The 18,333-nt window shown below is 47.4% G+C and overlaps 1 protein-coding gene across 5 annotated transcripts in view; it reads right to left on the bottom strand.

Moving 5' to 3' along the window:
* The window catches only part of mcm9 (minichromosome maintenance 9 homologous recombination repair factor), an 86,768-nt gene that overhangs the window by 42,954 nt on the left and 25,481 nt on the right, over positions 1–18,333 (bottom strand). The window contains exons 1-4 of one of the 5 annotated variants that reach the window (XM_038799684.1): positions 6,248–6,486; positions 2,526–2,602; positions 1,876–1,999; positions 288–602 (exon numbers count right to left, since the gene is read on the bottom strand). In XM_038799684.1, coding sequence (XP_038655612.1) covers positions 288–597 — 310 coding nt within the window. In that variant the 5' untranslated portion in view covers positions 598–602; positions 1,876–1,999; positions 2,526–2,602; positions 6,248–6,486. Of the gene's footprint in view, positions 1–287; positions 603–1,875; positions 2,000–2,525; positions 2,603–6,247; positions 6,487–6,778; positions 6,889–7,398; positions 7,418–18,333 lie in introns of those variants that run through there. The other 4 variants (XM_038799685.1, XM_038799682.1, XM_038799680.1 and 1 more) reach the window with 4 other exon arrangements.

The following is an 18,333-nucleotide window of genomic DNA, read 5'->3' on the forward strand; positions in this document are numbered from 1 at the left end:
CAGGCAGGGGACTCACAGTATACCAAAAGGTAAACCCTTCTGAGGTCACTTGCAAAAAGGCTCGCCACTGCCCAATTTGGCAGGCCACCCCGAAAAGAGGCAATGTTGAGCCCTCACTCACTAACCAGACAGTTAGCAAGATCTCAGTTGCCCCCATTAATTACTGCCCTAAGTCTCCTTCCCGTCCACAATAAACACAAGAAATTGAATATGAAAATTCAAATAATGATCACACTACGATAAATTTCAGTTCGCAAATGATGTTAAAGTTCAGTATTCAATCTGACCTGAAATCCTCACGTGAAGGTTTTGTTTCATCACCAAATGATGTGGTTCTGGATATGACTGCAGGATTGTCATGGCTGCTCTGTGCAGTGCATTGTCAAATATTGGAAACAGTTCATTAGGAAATGCATTTAAGTATTCACCAATCTCCATGCTGATTTCAAACAGTGTCAGTGCATTCACAATGACTGGATGGTGAGCACCATTGTCTGGCTCTTGCAGAATATGAATGATATCATTTTTGTGGAGCTCCACAACGTAAGATTCAAATACTTGCCCAATTAAGGCAACGTGCTCTGGATTCAGATGCATTCTTCCTGTTTGGAAAACGGAAAGGTAAGTGTGAAATATTGTTTACCTAACTCTGGGCAGCAAAAGTCGTCACAGCACCAGGGTAAACCAGTGCTTTTGGGCACCAATACTGTAAACGTAGCAATAAAAGCAATAAAGTGCTGAAAAACTCAGCAGGTCTGGCAGCATCTGTGTAAGAGAGAAACGCAGTTAACATTGAGTCCTCCAGAAAGGTTCCAAAGAATAGTCATATTGGAATCGAAACATGAGAAACAGAGTTAACGTTTCGCGTCCAATATGCCTCTTCTTCAGAACCTTTATGTTAACTGTTTCTCTCTCCACAGATGCTGCCAGACCTGCTGAGTTTTTCCAAGCGTTTTATTTTGTTCAGGTCTCCAGCATTCACAATATTTTGCTTTAATGTATGCAAAAGTAACATTTGCTTTTAAACAAAAAGAGATTTTGAAAAACCATCACTGGAGCTACATGTAGCATAATGGAGATATATAGTCTTCAACTGTCAATACATTTTTCAACCCACTTCATCACATTCATATTGAATTTGATCACACGGTGTCATAAATACATTTAGTAATTACCCTTCCAAATATAGTAGCAAAATTCTTGATCCCCAGCAGATGGGCTAAAGTGAATTGCAATATATTTGGGGTAGCTCACAATCCCACCATGATATTACATCTAGAAAAATTAAGATGCGATCATTCAAATACACAAAGCAATTCGTAACTGCTACATTCCTCTAATGTGACTATGTTGCTAAGCAGTAGCACTCTGTTTAAAAAAGCAGTTAAACTGCACACTCTGCCTATTGATTCATGTATATCTGGAATCAATTCAGCGTCAGTTCATTATTTTCTATCGAGCGTGAGACCAGGTAGAGAATGTAATCTTAGACCACTCAGGTCACAATACAGGTCCAAATGAAAACAATTCAGTCAAAAACAATTTTAAAACTAACAAGGCAGCAAATATTTTTCAAATATTAAAGGCTTAGCTGATTGATAAAGCATATACACAGAACTTTTTTTAAGTGCATCGTTCACAGTGGGAAGTGCTGCAGCTACAGTGATTTAACTCAGCAAATTCCCTCCCTCATTAATACAGGTGTTGGACCCGGAAGTTCAATGCGGCATTAACAAAAAAGAGCAAAAGTTAAAGATCAATCAAAATTGTTATTTCACAAGAATAATCATGAGTTAATCCATACACAAGATGGATCATGAAGCATTCTTTTTACCATTCCTACTACTTACCAAACTGATTTCAAAAGAATCTTACCTGATCAGCAATCGAATCCAAGTCCAAAGATGAAAGGCCAGTGTCTAGCAGGCAGGTTGTAATGGTTACAGTACTGGAACCGCAACCACAAAGCCTTGAGCACGCAAAACTACAGTGGCACATTCTGAAAGTACATTTACCACATCTGATTATTTAAGGACTGAGTACCAGAAAAAATGGTCACACAGTTTCCAGATTTATAAAAATCGAACAGGGTTGACTAATGCCCTAAAGGGAGCACGACACCCTTATCCAGTCTTGTATACGTATGACTTCAATACGGGATTGATTCATAATCCACAGAAAGCATCCTATCTGGCTACATCACAGCCTGGTATGGCAACTGCTCGGCCCAAGACCGCAAGAAACTTCAGAGAGTCGTGAGCACCGCCCAGTCCATCACACAAACCCGCCTCCCATCCATTGATTCTAACACCTCCCACTGCCTTGGGAAAGCGACCAGCATAATCAAACACCCCTCCTAAATGACCCTCTTATGGACTGACCTGATTAATACTACACTCCTGTGTGCTTCATCCGATGCCACTGTACATTGTGTACCTTGTGTTGCCCTATTATGTATTTTTTTTTCTTTTCATGTACTAAATGATCTGTTTGAGCTGCATGCAGAAAAATACTTTTCACTGTACCTTGGTACTCGTGACGGTAAACAAATCCAATCCTCTAATGTCCTCTGAAGTGACCGAGCAAACCATTCAGTTAACTGCTGGAAAAAATGTCCACTGGAGTATAAACCATGCGTGACCTTGAAATATAGATCTCACTCCAAGAATTGAGTTGAATCCTTTATAAATATTTATAATGCAAAAACCCTATTACCTGGTTGGACGGTAGCCCCACTATTTAAGATGTGGAGATGCCGGCGTTGGACTGGGGTGAGCACAGTAAGAAGTCTTACAACACCTGAGGAAGGAGCTGCGCTCTGAAAGCTCGTGTTTGAATCAAACCTGTTGGACTTTAACCTGGTGGTGTAAGACTTCTTACTGTGCCCACTATTTAAGAAAGGAGGGATAAAATAAAAACAAGGAACTACAGACCTAGTAGCCTGATATCAGTAGTAGGGAAATGCTAATCTATATTATATATTATGTGAAACTGCTAGCCCCCCACCGGACAGAGGATCGGTGCGGGGGCGGCGCCGATTTTCTGGTCGTAAGTCCAGATGGATTCTGCAGACATGGCAGCAAGATCGGAGAATCCAGCCCCTTATTTCTCAAAAAAAATATTATTCCAAGTGTCAGGAATTCAAAGTTTTGGAGAGATATCCAGGAAGTTGGGTTTTATTGTATCTTTGCAGAGAATAAACTGATGGGTGAGCAAATAAATATAATCTGTCATCTCTGGTATCATTCTAGTGAACCTCTCCTGTGTTCTTGCCAGAGAATGACATCCCTCCTACAATTAGATACTCTGAACTGGGGCAACCCTTTTTGCTGCATCATGGGAGAACACATCAAGAGGTTTTACCTTCCAAATCTGTAATTCTGTGTTTATTAACAGGAAAGGAGCCAGCACAGTGAAATCATGTTTGACAAACCTTGTTTTTATTACTTTTTCAGAGTTACAAATCCAGAGCTCAGAACGTAGACGGGGCAAATCCCTAATCTCACTCCTTGCCTGCTCCAAAAACCAATTCAAAATGAATACAATTCATGGTCTCCACAAGAGAGACATACCAGATCCAGGCATTACATCTGATCCCATGCTCATCTTATCTAAAAGGCCAAGAAGCGATATGTTTGACAAACCTGATGCTACTGGCAGAATAGGTAACAGCAGATGTGGTGTATTTGGATTTTTAGAAAGCTTTCGATAAGGTCCTACAAGAGATTAGTAGGCAAAATTAAAGCACATGGGATTGGGGGGCAATATACTGACATAGATTGCAATTTGGTTAACGGACAGAAAGCACAGAGTAGAGATAAATGGATTGTTCTCAGGTGGCAAGTGGGATACTGTAAGGAATGGTGCTTGGGTCTCAGCTATTCACAATCTGCGCTGTGGATGTGGAGACAATATTTCCAAGTTTGCAGATGATACAAAACTTGGTTAGAATAGGGATTGCGAGTTGGATACAAAGAGACTTCAAAGGGATTTCAACAGGCTAATTAAGTAAGAGCATGGCAGGTGGAATATAATGTGGAAAAATGTGGCATCCTCCACTTTAGTCAGAAAAACAGAAATGCAGAGTATTTGTTAAATGGGGAGAGATTTGGAAGCGTTGATGTTCTGGGTGTCCGATAGAGTATTGATTTATTCATATAGGTGCTCGTTGAATGCAAGTAGCTGAGTTAAATTATTAAAAATATTTTGACTGTGGGCATCCAGTCATTGTTTCACATAATTAATTAACCATTGTATTCCAATCTATTCAGCACTAAGAATGTATTGTTCTCGTTCTAATCAACTAATCAGTTACAGCAAGGCCTTCGCCGAGCTGTGTAACATAGCGAAGCATGGGAAACCTATCCAGTAATTTTCCTAAAACTGCGCACGCAGATGCTGAGCTAGTTTTGATAGGCACCAGTCAATCTTAAGTAATGTCCAATGTTTGATTAACAAATCATCCTCTAAGTAACAGACAGTCATTTGAACAAACCAGGAGGTCATAGCTGAGAATCAGAAATCAATGAAAGTAAATGAGGAGTTAAACCAGGGATAAGTATTCCCTTAAAACTAAGACCTCGTGGTCGGGGTTTTTGTTCCTGAATTCTTGAATCATCTATCTGTTTGTTTGTGTTAACGTGATTTATTTTATGCCATGTGCTTGACCTTTTTATATATTGTTTGGTATCTTGTTTCTATGTTTTGATTCAGTTCTTATTCAAATGTATTGGAGTGAGTAATTAGCAATAAAGTCGTATTTTTGACACCTCCAACCAACCGGACTACCAACCCTTATTAGAAGGTAAAATAAGAGTCCCAACAGTGTCCTTGTTCACAAGACACTAAAAACTAACATGCAGGTGCAACAAATAATGAGGAAAGCAAATTATATGGTGATATTTATTGCAAAGAGATTGGAGTACAGGAGTAAGACGTCTTCCTGCAATTATATAGACCTTGGTGAGACTGCACCTGAAGTATGCAGTTTGGTCTCCTTACCCAAGGAAGGATATACTTGCCAGGTGGAGTACAACAACGGTTCACCAGACTATTTGGATAAGCATATGGATGATAAGGGCATAGTGTAGGTTAGATGGCCTTTAGATTTTTTCCATGTCGGTGCAACATCGAAGGCCGAAGGGCCTGTACTGCGCTGTATCGTTCTATGTTCTATTTCCTGTGATGGCAGGATTGTCCTACAAGAATATACCGAGGAGACAGAGCCTGTATTCTCTAGAGTTTAGAAGAATGAGAGATGACCTCATTGAAGTGTACAAAATTCTTACAGGTTCACAGGTCTCAGACTAAGAGGTAGGCCATAGGATTGAGATGAGAAGGAATTTCTTCAGTCAGAGGGTGGTGAATCTTTTTGGAATTCTCTATGCCAGAGAGTTGTCTATAGATTTCTAGATGTCAAAGGATGCAGGGATAGTTCAAGAAGATGGTGCTCAAGTATAAGATCAGCTCTGATCTAGTTAAATGGCAAGTGCAGGCTCAAGGGGCCAAATGGCCGACTCCTGCTCCTATGTTCCTAGTGTACTTACACTTCCCTCCAGTGGAGGAACTGTAATGCCAACATTTTTGGGGGGGGGGGGGGGGGGGGGGCAATTATGGTGTAACAAGTTTTCATATAAATGTGGAAATAAGAATATAAAGCAGAAATATAAAAATAAGGTCAGAATTAATGACTAAACGGGAATAAAATTGGATCTGTGATGCCTGATTCAGTTATCCCTGACTCTTAACCTTACGTCACCTGAAGACATTTAGTCTTGATTCCTTATATATAATAGTTGTATGGATCAGTAACAAATATCCCACAGTTCTACCCAATCGTTGTTCACAGTTTGTATGAACATTACAACCTCCTCCTGCCTTACATCTCCCCCATACCATCATTCTTCCAACTAGGTCCTCTTTCTATATATCCCTTCCCTTCACAATATTCATGTCTCAGCAACTCCTGAAACCCTCTACCTCTCTCCAAATCAGGCCCCACTTTTAAAAGCTTTCTCAAAAACCCAGGTTTTGGTTAAAATTTTGATAATGACTTCGATCTCTCTACACATTCCTTTTATTCATTGCTATCTTCTTCACTTTCCTCCAGAAAGCAGCGCGGATAGGATATTATACCTGAAGGTGCTACAGAAGTGAAAATTGTTGTTTTACCCCATATAGTTTCCTAAACGGTTGAGTCCCTTTACTTGCAGCAATATTCACACTTCCGTGTGCAATTTCGACTTACTTCGGTTGCTTTGCCATTGGACTCGTATCGTTTTCGGTGTCCAGTAATTGTGACGCGAGTCCTAGTTTACTATATGAAATAATAACACGCCGCTCTGATGAAAACGATGATTGCGGCTCGCGGCCGTTTCCTCCACACAGACTGTGCTGAGGTCGCCACCCGCTGCTGGTTCCAGAAATGACACCGAGGAAGTGAACTGCAGGAGCCGCGAGCTGGCTTCCCCGTGACATCACAAAGAAGGGAATCCAGGGCTCGTGACACTAAGTGGCATCACAATAAGGGGGGAGGGGGGGTGGCTCCCATGATATCACAATAAGGGGGTTCCCGTGACATCACAGTATAAAGGGGTTCCCCTGACATCACAATAAAGAGGAGCTCCCGTGACATCACAATAAAGGGGAGCTCCCGTGACATCACAATAAAGGGGAGCTCCCGTGACATCACAATAAGGCGAGCACAGGGATCATAGACCTTGATGGCAACAGTCCGCAGTAACAGTTTTGATGAATATTAAGATTTCACAGACATTACCTGGAGCGATCACCCAGTCACCCACTCTTCATTCACATCTCCCGCCAGCCACTTCACCACGGAGAGAGACAGGGGCAACAGTCGGCGATTCCCTGCCTCCTCTTACCTCTCCGCCCCCTCTTTAATCATTCCGATTTAAGTGAAATATCAGTTAATTACAGTTCACTGGTGTGACAGTATCGGACAGTGGATACTATGCAGTGGTATTAAATACAAGGAATTGAAACACGCAATTTCCCCCCTACAGTTCAGTGGTACGTTCCCAGCGGTTACATTTCAGCGCGCTCTCATATATTTTTCAGTTTCACGTAAAAAAAGAAACACAATTTAAACAATTGCGAATTCCGATTGTTTTGCTGCAAGAAATTTGCATTTAAAAATTAAAAGTGCATTTTTGTGTTACAACTTGATTTTAGAAAGTCATATATAGGGTGCGATTTAACGGGAAAATGCATAAGTGTCGCTTTGGGCGCGTTTATTTCTCAAAGGGTGCGGTCTCACTGTTTGGATTAGCCAAACTCGAGCCTCAGTGGCTCGCCGCTAACCAGAAGGAGCTGCTTTTAAACGCTCCTTCACCAATCATGCCCAGCCAACACAAGCATATCAGCGCGCAGACCTACCCCTCACTTTGGGGATGCCAATCTGATCAGGCTTCTCAACACTAATGATGAGAGAAGGGACAGCCTGGGCGCGATTCTCCGCCCCCCACGACGGGTCGGAGAATAGCGGGAGGGCCTTCCCGACAGTTTTCCCGACCTCCCGCTATTCTCCCCCCCCCCCCCCCCCCCACGGCCGCCCCACGACATGAATCGCTGCTCGCCGTTTTTTACGGCGAGCAGCGATTCTCCCATATCCGATGGGCCGATTTCCCAGGCCTTTACAGCCGTTTTCACGCACTCCAACACACCTGCTCTCACAGTTTGTGAAAACGGCCGCAAAGTGCCGTTCTGGAGAACCATGCCACCGATTGGCACGGTCGCACCACGGCCATGCCAAGGGTGGCATGGGCCACGATCGGTGGGCAGCGGGTCCGAACCCCGCGCACTCTTTGTTCCTCCGCCGCCCCGCTAAGCCTGCGATGCCGAGGTTCACGGGGCCCCGCTGCTAGCCTCGACCGGGGAGCAGAATCGGGTCCCGGGAGGGGGCGCGGAGGCTGCCGTGAAACACGGCCAGTTTCACGGCAGCCTTCACGACTCTCTGCATTTGCGGAGGTTTGCGCCCCCTGTTCCCCGGTGGTGTTCGGAGAATCAGCAGCAGGGACACCAATACCGCCAAGGAGACAGTGGCAATGACTAAGTGCGGGCTGCATGACCAGGAGGCCGTACAATGTCGGAAGAAGACCAAAGACCTCCACCGAGCTGTCAGGGTAAGTTACCACCCCTCTACTGACATCAGCCACCTGCCACCCTCAAATTCCCGACCTCACCTCCTCACCCCCTGCCGACAGATCACTGGCTGACACCTTGCACCCTCCCCACAGCCAATCTTCATGCCTGTTCCTCAGAACCCACCAGCATAAACTTCATGTCCAGGTGTCATGCTCACACATGCCACCTGATATACTGCCCCCTGCTGACCCATCAAGCATGCGGCTCACAATACCCTCTCGTTGTCCCTGCAGGAGAAGATTGCCGATAATAAGCAGGAAAGGACGACGATGGGAGCGGAGAACCAGAGATTCGAGTTCTCACCCCTATGAGGGACAGGCCCTGGAAATTGCGGGGTTCTTCGAGGAGAGAACAGTCAGCGAGGTTGGTCTGCGGCGCAGTGATGAGGATCCACTGCCCCTTCACCCAGATTACCTGTCTCAAGTGAGCTGTTCATGCCAGACAAAATGATCCTTCCCTCTCACTGACAACATATCCATTGTCTCGCAGGATCTCCATCTCATGGGACCAGGCCATCCGGAGTCCCCCCCCACCCCCCCCCCCCCCACACCCACCCACCCTGCCACCCAAGAGACCACCTCGAAGGAGAGCTCTGAGGAGACCACCATTGACACGCCACAGCTATTATCCCACTCTCCACCAATGCAGAGGTACAACCTCAGTAGACAGCATAGTGGACAGACGTCTCGGACACAGTCTGGTGAGCACCACACAGTTGCTGATGCACAAAAAAGTGAAACAAGCGCCAGGGTCCCAGGTTCAATTCCCCGCTGGGTCACTGTCTGCGGAGGCTGCACGTTCTCCCCCTGTCTGCATGGGTTTCCTCCAGGTGCACCGGTTTCCTCCTACAATCCAAAGACGTGAAGGTTAGGTAGACTGGCCATGATAAATTGCCCTTAGTGACCAAAAGAGGGTTGCGAGGGGTTGGTGGTTTGCGGGCTCGGGTGGAGGTGAGGGCTTGGGTGAGTCGGTACAGGCCGGCCGAGTGGCCTCCTTCTGCACTGTATGTTCTATGTTCCACAGTCCATACATCACACAAACCATTAACCAACATTTAACCAAAGGCATCACACCGCACCTCTTTGCTGCAAAATATTGGTGCAAACACAAAAATACAACAGTGCACTGATACAAAGAAAACCAAATACCCTTTAAACATGAAACAGTCAACAGTACAATGAAGTCACCAGCATTCAAATTGATCTGCTCTCTTTCTCCCCATTGCCCCCCCCCCCCCCCCCCCCCCACCCCCGTAGCTTCCAGCAGTAGACTCATCAGTGGAAAGTCGCTCGAGGATAGCGTAACAATACACCAGAATGTCACACCAGCACAGAGCATGCTTTCCCCTTCTCCAGCACAGGGAGAAGGTTATCTTATATCCTCTCTTTCCTTGCCCCAGGCCACAGAACACTTCCTAGTGTTCTGCCCTTCATTGTATATTTCCTTGCCTTGTTAGTCCTCATAAATGCATTACCTCATACTTTTCAGGGTTAAATTCCATTTGCCACTGTTCTGCCCATCTACATCGCTCTGTAATCCAAGGCTTTCCTCTTTGACATCTCACAAATGTTTGTGTCATCTGAAAATTTACTGATCATACCACCCACATTCCGATCTTGATCATTAACGTACAGCACAAACAGCAAGGGACCCAGCACCAATTCCTGTGGTACACCACTGGACACAGGCTTCCAGTTTCAAAAATAACCTTTAACCATCACCCTCTTCTTCCTGCCACTGAGCCAATTTTGGATCCAATTTGCCAAATTGCCCTGGATCCCATGGACTTCTTGACTAGTGTCCCATTCAGGACCTTGTCAAAGCCTTCCTGAATTCCATGTAGATTACATCAGCTATACTGCCCTCACCTGCACACCTAGTCACCTCAAAGATCAATCAAATTTTTTGTAAAAAAATTCAGCGAGTTGGTTCGACAGAAAAAGAATTTGCATTTTCAAAGCACCTTTATCCTCAGAATGTACCATTCATTATGGCAAATAAACTAATGTAGTCAATGTTGTAATGTAGAAAATACAGTAGCTAATTTTCAACTAGCAAGCTTCCACAAGCAACACAACAATTATGAATATTGATGAGAAACTGGAGAGAGCTCCTCTGCATTTCAAAGCAGTGCAACAAGATCCGTTGGGACTCATTAGAAAAACAGCACTTGTGGGCAGCACTCCCTTTCTCTTGAATTCTCACCTTGTTTTTAAAGTTCATGGGCAGCACGGTAGCATAGTGGTTAGCACAGTTGCTTCACAACTCCAGGGTGCAAGCTTCAATTCCCGACTTCGGTTACTAGGGGTTGGTTGAGCACACTGGTCTAAATAGCTGGATTGTAATGCAGAACAAGGCAGCAGCGCAAGTTCAATTCCCATACCAGCCTCCCCGAACAGGCGCCGGAATGTGGCGACTGAGGGCTTTTCACAGTAACTTCATTGAAGCCTACTTGTGACAATAAGCGATTATTATTATTACTGTCTGTGCGGACGGAGTCTGCACGTTCTCCCCGTGTCTGCGTGAGTTTCCTCCGGGTGCTCCGGTTTCCTCCCACAGTTCAAAGATGTGCAAGTTAGGTGGATTGGCCATGCTAATTGCCCTTAGTGTCCAAAAAGGTTGGGGGGGTTACTGGGTTATGGGGATAGGGTGGAGCTGTGGGCTTGGGTAGGGTGTTCTTTCCAAGGGCCGTGCAGACTCGATGGGCCGAATGGCCTCCTTCTGCACTGTAAATTCTATGATTCTATGTAATGATGGCCTTGCCCCTTTGTCTGTAAGATCCCACAACACTCTAATATATCTGTGCTTGTTCCTCAAATCATAACTGCTCTACCAACAGCTGCCTTGCCTTCAGTTGCCAAGACCCCAAGCTCTGGAGTTCCTTCTGTGGCCCTCTCTGTCTCTCCACCTCATTTTCATCCTTGATGACACTCAGTAATAGCTACCTCTGACCAAACTTGTGGTTATCTGGCCTCGTATATCCTTGTATGGTTTCCTGTCACACTTTGTTTTATAATACTCACATGAAGCAGCCTGGAATGTTTCACTATGTTAAGAGTGCTGTGTTGTTGTTGTGAGCCTTGCTGGCAAGGCCAACGCTCATTTCCCATTGGTAATTAGCCTCGAGAAGGGAGTGGTGAGCCAAGCCACCTTTGAGAAGTGCTGCAGTCCATCTGGTGCAGCTGCACCCATGATGCTGTAAGGAAAGCCATTTCAGATATTCAACCCAACAATGGTGAAGTAATAGAAACATAGAAAATCGGAGAAGGAGGAGGCCATTCTGCCCTTTGAGCCTGCTCCGTCATTCATTCTGATCATCCAACTCAATAGCCTGATCCTGCTTTCCGCCCCCTCCCCCATATCCTTTGGTCCCTTTCACCCCAGTGCTACGTCTAACTGCTTCTTAAAAACAGGGTTTTGGCCTCAACTGCTTGAGGCCAATAACATTAATAATATGGTTCCATATCTGGAGTCTGTTGAAGAGTAACATGCAAGTAATGGTGTTTTCATGCATGTGCTGCCCTTGTCCTTGTAAGTGGTGGAAGTAATGAGTTTGAAACTGCTGTCAAAGGAGGCTTGGCACACTGATGGGTGCCGATGATGGGTTGCACTAGATTGCACCGGACTGCCAGTTTAGCTCTTGCCTTTGGAGTGGATCTTGATCGCAACCTTCTGACTCAGAGGCAGGTTTGGATTAAGGGAGTGAAAAAGGGAGGGAAGGAAGAAAGGAGGCGAAAGGGAGAAAGATGGGAATGGAAACAAAAGAAGATGGCAGGGAATGAGGGAAATAAGAGAGGACGGAAGAGAATGATGTGAGCGAACTAGAGGGACAAGTTGAGGGAGAGGTGAGAGAACAATCTAGGAATAGAGGAGTATGGGTTGGAGAGTGGAGGAGAGGATTTGAGGGAAACAGGAGTGATGAGGAAATGGGAGTAGGGTAGAAGGAGAGAAAAGGAGGTGAAATTTCAGAAAGAAGGGGGACAGGCATAGAACAAAGAATAAAGAAAAGTACAGCACAGGAACAGGCCCTTTGACCTTCCAAGCCCGTGCCAACCATGCTGTCCGTCTAAACTAAAATCTTCTACACTTCCTGGGTCCACATCCCTCTATTTCCATCTATTTGTGTATTTGTCAAGATGCCCCTTAATGTCACTATCGTCCCTGCTTCCACCACCTCCTCCGGCAGCGAGTTCCAGGCACCCACTACCCTCTGTGTAAAAAAACTTGCCTCCTACATCTCCTCTAAACCTATGCCCCCTAGTAATTGACCCCTCTACCCTGGGAAAAAGCCTGAGAAGAGTAGAGAGCGTTAGAAGTGGCGGAGTGGAGTGGCGGAGAGAAAGGAAGGTAAGTTGGTATTTCTGTGCATATGGGGAAGGGATGATTGATTTTCCTCACTGCCAGACCAGCATTTCGACATTTAACTGCAGCCCAGTTTGCAAGTTCCAGCGATGTCAGCCAAACCTCAACAATATTAATCTTTTAAGTGGCCACTGTGGTATAGTTTGGCTGTTCATTCAACCACTAAATGCTAAGCTTACTTGTCAAAGAGACTAATTTTCTGTACTTTCATTTTCACAGCACCCCAGAACTGATCGCACTGGCAGTAGGCCAGACAATCTGCACCTTGCACTAAAGCCCAGAGGGGTAGCCGTGTCTTCCTTACTCCCTGTAAAGCTTGGTTCCTGGGATTTCTTATATTCATATTGCTATTTGTAAGGAAAATGAGAAACTTATATCTATCGCCACCTGGTGGATGAAGTTCTAAATCAAATTATTCCTATCAGGCTAATTGACACTCTGCAACATCTAAGCTCCTTACTTTAATATAGTTCATCTGAATGAACCTCGGGCTGAATTCTTCAATCACCAACGCCGAAATCGCGGAGAATTGATTATACGGAGAATCCACTTTTACGCTGGAATCGGGGGCAGGGAATTGCCCCCTCAAAAACAGCGTTCTCCTCCACGTCGTCACCTGAGGCCCTCCCCTGATGCTCTGCCCCCGATGGGCTGAGTCCCCGACGGGGTGGGGCGCGTGTCCACACAGCTTTCGGGGACCTCACGTGCCGGCTGCGGATTGTCTCCAGTCCTGCCACAGTCGGGCGGGGGGGGGGGGGGGGGGGGGGGAGCCGTTTGCTGGCAGGAGGGACTTCGGCAGGGGCTGGGGGGGGGGGGGGGGGCGGGAACTGGTGGGGGGTGTGGTCGGGGGTGGCTAGGAGTGTTACAGGGGGGCAATTTTTGGCAGGCAGGGTCTGTGCCCGGCCGGTGCCATGCTGTACGGTACGGGCGCTGCAGGCCGTTGCCGTGCACATGCGTGGCCACGAATCTGCACATTCTGACCCCCACTACCCCAACAGAGTCTCGAACACCGCCTCATGGAAATCCTCTAGCTTTGCACACACACAGAATGTATAAGTGTGGTTCACTGGCCCCTTCTCACACCGCCCACATACATCCACCACTCCTGGGAAAAATCACCTTGAACCCATTCCAGGCTTCCCACCCCAGCTCAAGCCCCAGCTGTTCCTCCCACTTCTGCTTAATCCTTTCTGCTAGCGCCTTCCCCTTCCCTGACAACCACCCATAAATATCCCCGATCCCCCCTCCCCACACCCATCCAGACCCAATGACTTTTCCAACAACGTATCCTCCGGTAACTGAGGAATCAAGGGTAACTCCTTCCGTGCGAAGTCGCACACCTGCAAATATCTAAACTCACTTCCCCTCGGCAATTCTAATTTCTCCCACAATTCTTCCTACCCCACAAACTTACCCGCACTATCCCTTTACCACACCACCTCTCATACATCGTATCCATCCATCCAGCTATGAACCTGTGGTTCCCACATATTGGGCCAATATTGGCACTATTTTCCTGGCTTAAAATGCTTCCTCAACTGGTTCCAAATTTTGATCGATGACACTACAAAGGGAATGCTAGTGTATCTTCCCAGAGAAAACGAAAGCAGAGCCATTGCCAGGGCCCTCAAACCCATCCCCCTGCAAGATGCCTCCTCCACCTGCACCCATTCTGACCCTCCCGTGCCAAACCCCCACCCGCCTTCCCCTCTGCAGAAGGGCCCGACTCATCCTTGGCATCTTGCCTGCCCAAACAAATTCAGAAGTCAATTTATCCGTGCGGAAAAACGCCGCCAGTAGAAATATTGGAAGAGATTGAAAGATAAATAAAAATCTTGACAACATGTTCATTTTCACGGTCTGTATCCTCCCTGACAATGATAGCGGCAGGGCATTCCACATCTTCAAACTCCTTTGACCCCCTCTACCAGACCAGTCAGATTTCATTTATGCATAGTTGCCCAGTAATGAGTCACCCGAATCCACAAATACTGAAACCTTATCCTAACGACCTTGACTGGCAAGGCAGCAAGGTTCACACTTCTCCCCTGGGTATTCACCGAGGAAGACCTCACTTTTTCTCACATTCAATTTATACCCAGAAAATGCCCCGAATTTGGCAACAAGTCCATAATTCTCCCCATACTCTCCAGTGGATTCACAACGGACAACAAGGGATCAGCATACGACACCCTATGCTCTCTAGCCCCTTCACAATCCCCTGCCACATGTATGAAGCTCTGAGCCCTATCTCCGAATGCTCAATATCTAATGCGACAAACAGTGGAGACAACGGCCTTGTCCACTGATGCAACCTGAAATACCCCAAGTTCATTGCGTTAGTCCTCTCACTCGCTGTGGAAGATGCATATAATAACCATACTCAAACAATAAACGTCGGCCCAAAACCCAAACGTCTTAACAATCCCCAAAGTATTGTCATTCAACCCGATCAAAAGCCTTCTCCGCATGCATTGACACGATCACCTCCGGCACCCTACTCCTCAACAGGGTAAAACCACATTGAGTAATCTGATATTACTCGACAACTGTTGCCCCTGAACAAACTATCTGATCCTCCGAGACCACATGTGGCACACACCCCTCCAACCGCCTCACCAACAACTTGGCCAATATCTTCACGCCCATATTCAATAACAAGCTGGGTCTATAAGCCCCACACTCCGTCAGATCCTTATCCTTCTTTGGCATCAAAGAGATAGAAGCCTGTGCCAGCATGGCTGGCAACTCCCCCTTCACCAAGGATTCATTAAACTTACAATAGATGAGGTGCCAACTCCGCCAAAAACTAGTTATAAAATTCAACTGGGAAACAATTCGACCCCAATGCTTTCCCCGATGTGAAGAATAGGTGGATTGGCCACGCTAAAGTGCCCCTTAGTGTCCAAAAGGTTAGTGTCTAAAAGGTTAGGTGAGGTTACTGGGTTACGGGGATAGGGTGGAGGCATGGGCTTAAGTAGGGTACTCTTTCCAAGGGCCAGTGCAGACTCGATGGCCCAAATGGCCTCCTTCTGCAATGTAAATTCTATGATTCTATATTCCAATCTCCTTTGCCATCCCCAACCTAGCCATTGACTTGGGACTTGATCTATCCACCCTTAGGTCCAATATACAATTAAAATTGCCACCAAGATCAACTGATGGGAATCCAAGTCCGGGATGGGCATTAACAGCTTCTTAATAAAATCTGCACTGTCCGAGTTGGGTGTATGTATATATATTCACTAAAACCATCGATGCCGCACTAAAACCCCACGCACCATCACAAACCTATCTCCTGGCCTTGCACCTCCCTGAATCCCACAAATGCCATCTTTTTACTGAACAGGATCGCAACCCCCCTCAACTAAGAGTCAAACCTAGCATGAAATGTCTGCTCCATCCATCCCTTCCTTAACCGCATCTGATCCTTCACTCGCATGTGTGTCTCCCGCTGGAAAACCACATCTGCCCTCAAATACCCAAGACCGTGTAGTTGGACCATTTAACCCGCACATGTTCCACATTACAATCCTCACCAAGGGTTTCTGACCTGCCCCTCTGCTAAAGTCTGCCATCCTCACCGAAGCCTGGCCCCGCCAACCAGCCATCCCCTCGCTAACCTGGGCCCGTCCAAAATGGCCGAACCCTCCATCCTTTCCTAAACTCAACCAAAAAAGCAACTGCCTCACCAGTCCACTCCCCTCCTCTTATGCAATCGCATTTTAATGTTCAGATTTTTGAACAAAATAAGTTTTAACAGAATTCTCTGTCTCTCTTGTGGAACCTTTTCGCAATTTCATACTAAATTTAGGGTGCGGTTCTCCGGAAAGATTTCTAAGTGTGGTAGCGAGCGGAACTGCCGCGCGCTTCCCAGTGCTTGGCCTGGTGAGGCCGGCAGCGCTATTCAATGTTAATTGGTCCACTTTACAAGGCTCCACGAGCTTTACACCACAAATGAAGGCTCACCAGCCAATTCGCCGATGAGTTTCTGTGGGATATGTCCCACTCTCAGATGGGAATGGCCGAGGCGCTGCGAAGCTTGTCCCAGCCACAGGTAGGCATTGCGTACACGCTGCAGAGCATGGCCCAGTCACTAGGGGGCATCGCCGAGGGCCTTGACACCATGGTGCAGACATCGGAGAGCCGCCATGGCTGCCAGAGCCAGATGACGCAGCGGCAGGCGGGGTTCAAATCAGATGCCCCTCCGTCCCAAAGTGAACCCCAGGATCCTACTGGCACAGAGCGGGAGAAGAGGGCGCTGGGTGTCAACCCGAACCCTTCCCACGGAGTGTAGATGGTGGCCACCAGCTCCCGCAGGTTCCATCCCTTTGATGAGGCCGCTCCTCGAGGTCAGTACACAGGACAGTACACATGCCGACATGCATGTGCCGTTGACAAGTACACTGAAGTTCTCCGGCCCCAGAGGACACCTACCAGGGGCATCGCAGGCCACAGGACGTGGTAAGCAGCTGGCTGCCTGCACCTCCGATTGTGTATCCTAGGCACACCTAGACGGAGCAGAAGAGCAAGGAAGGCTAAGCATGTTGAGGATCACTGAGGGAGGAGAAGGGGTGGGAGAGGGCAGAAGGGGGTGGTGGGGAGAGTGGGATGGCACCATCGGGAGAGTGGGGCATTGTTAGTCGTCTGTGACGCATTCAAAACCCTTGCCCACAAGCAGTATGACGCCTCTGTGACTTTCTTCCTCAATGCCGGCTGACCTCCGAACCCGTGGCCCATTTCTCCAGGCATCCTCCACTCCCCGGACACACCATGTTCAGGTGATGGGTGTGAGCGAGCACTCAGCAGACAGGCAGGGGTCAGACTATGATATAGAATGAGGAACACTGGCGCTCTGCACTCTCCAGATTATTATCACCCCCCCCCCCGGCCCTCAACCGTGACCCTCCGATGGTGCCGACACAATCCCAGAACCTGGAATGATGTGACCCATCCCCTCGGAGGGTGGGAAATGGGGGTGGTGGTGGGTAAGGTAGCGACTATGGACTATGCTAAATGGGCATGTGAAGTGGGCAAGTATAAGGGCCTCCCTCGCCCTCTTGGCTTGCCGGACCCTCATCGATGCCGCCTGTCATGCAGCCTCTGGCTGAACCTTCGGTTCATCCCGGGCTCGTATTCCTGCCTCTGCTGATCCGGGGGAGGGTGTTAGACTGACAATCAGTGGTGGCTCCCACTCCAGGACCCTCCATTCCCCCACTGATCACCCACCTCCTCCCCTCCGCCTCCGCCATCGCAGAGCGCCCTGCACATGCCTTCCCAGCTGCAGCGGGCCTCCCTCAACGAATCCCAGACCCTGTATCCCAGGTACCCGCACATAACTTCACCTGGACCAGGCATTGGTCCCCTCCCCATTGCACAAACCCACCCTCCAGCAGTTCTCAGGTGCAATGTCCAGGCATTATAGTTTGATTGGGATACTAGGCAATGCCTCCCACATGCTGCATGGCCTGCCCACTCATGGGAATCCTATGGGGTTGTGTGAAGTGCTCACGATTGCCAATTCCCTATTATCAATAGTCTTTGGCAGAGGACTCAGCACTTAGTTGGGGTTAAACGTGGTCGGTGGGGTTCACGGGTAAAGACAAGGGTTGACCCCGGAACAGTTGCACACAGTTGGCATGGTGGAGCCGCGTGCGGTTACCCACTGTGCACCTCCCTCCGTCTGCCCCACACATGGGTGCCATTCCTGTGGAGGATAACCCCTCCAGCCTCGGGTCCTCCACCCCATGCTGAACACAGGGGCAGCAAGCTCAGCACCCCTGGCTCTTTGCCTGTGAGCAAAGA

Source organism: Scyliorhinus canicula, chromosome 6, assembly GCF_902713615.1.
Source record: "Scyliorhinus canicula chromosome 6, sScyCan1.1, whole genome shotgun sequence".
In the NCBI taxonomy this organism is placed as follows: Eukaryota; Metazoa; Chordata; class Chondrichthyes; order Carcharhiniformes; family Scyliorhinidae; genus Scyliorhinus; species Scyliorhinus canicula.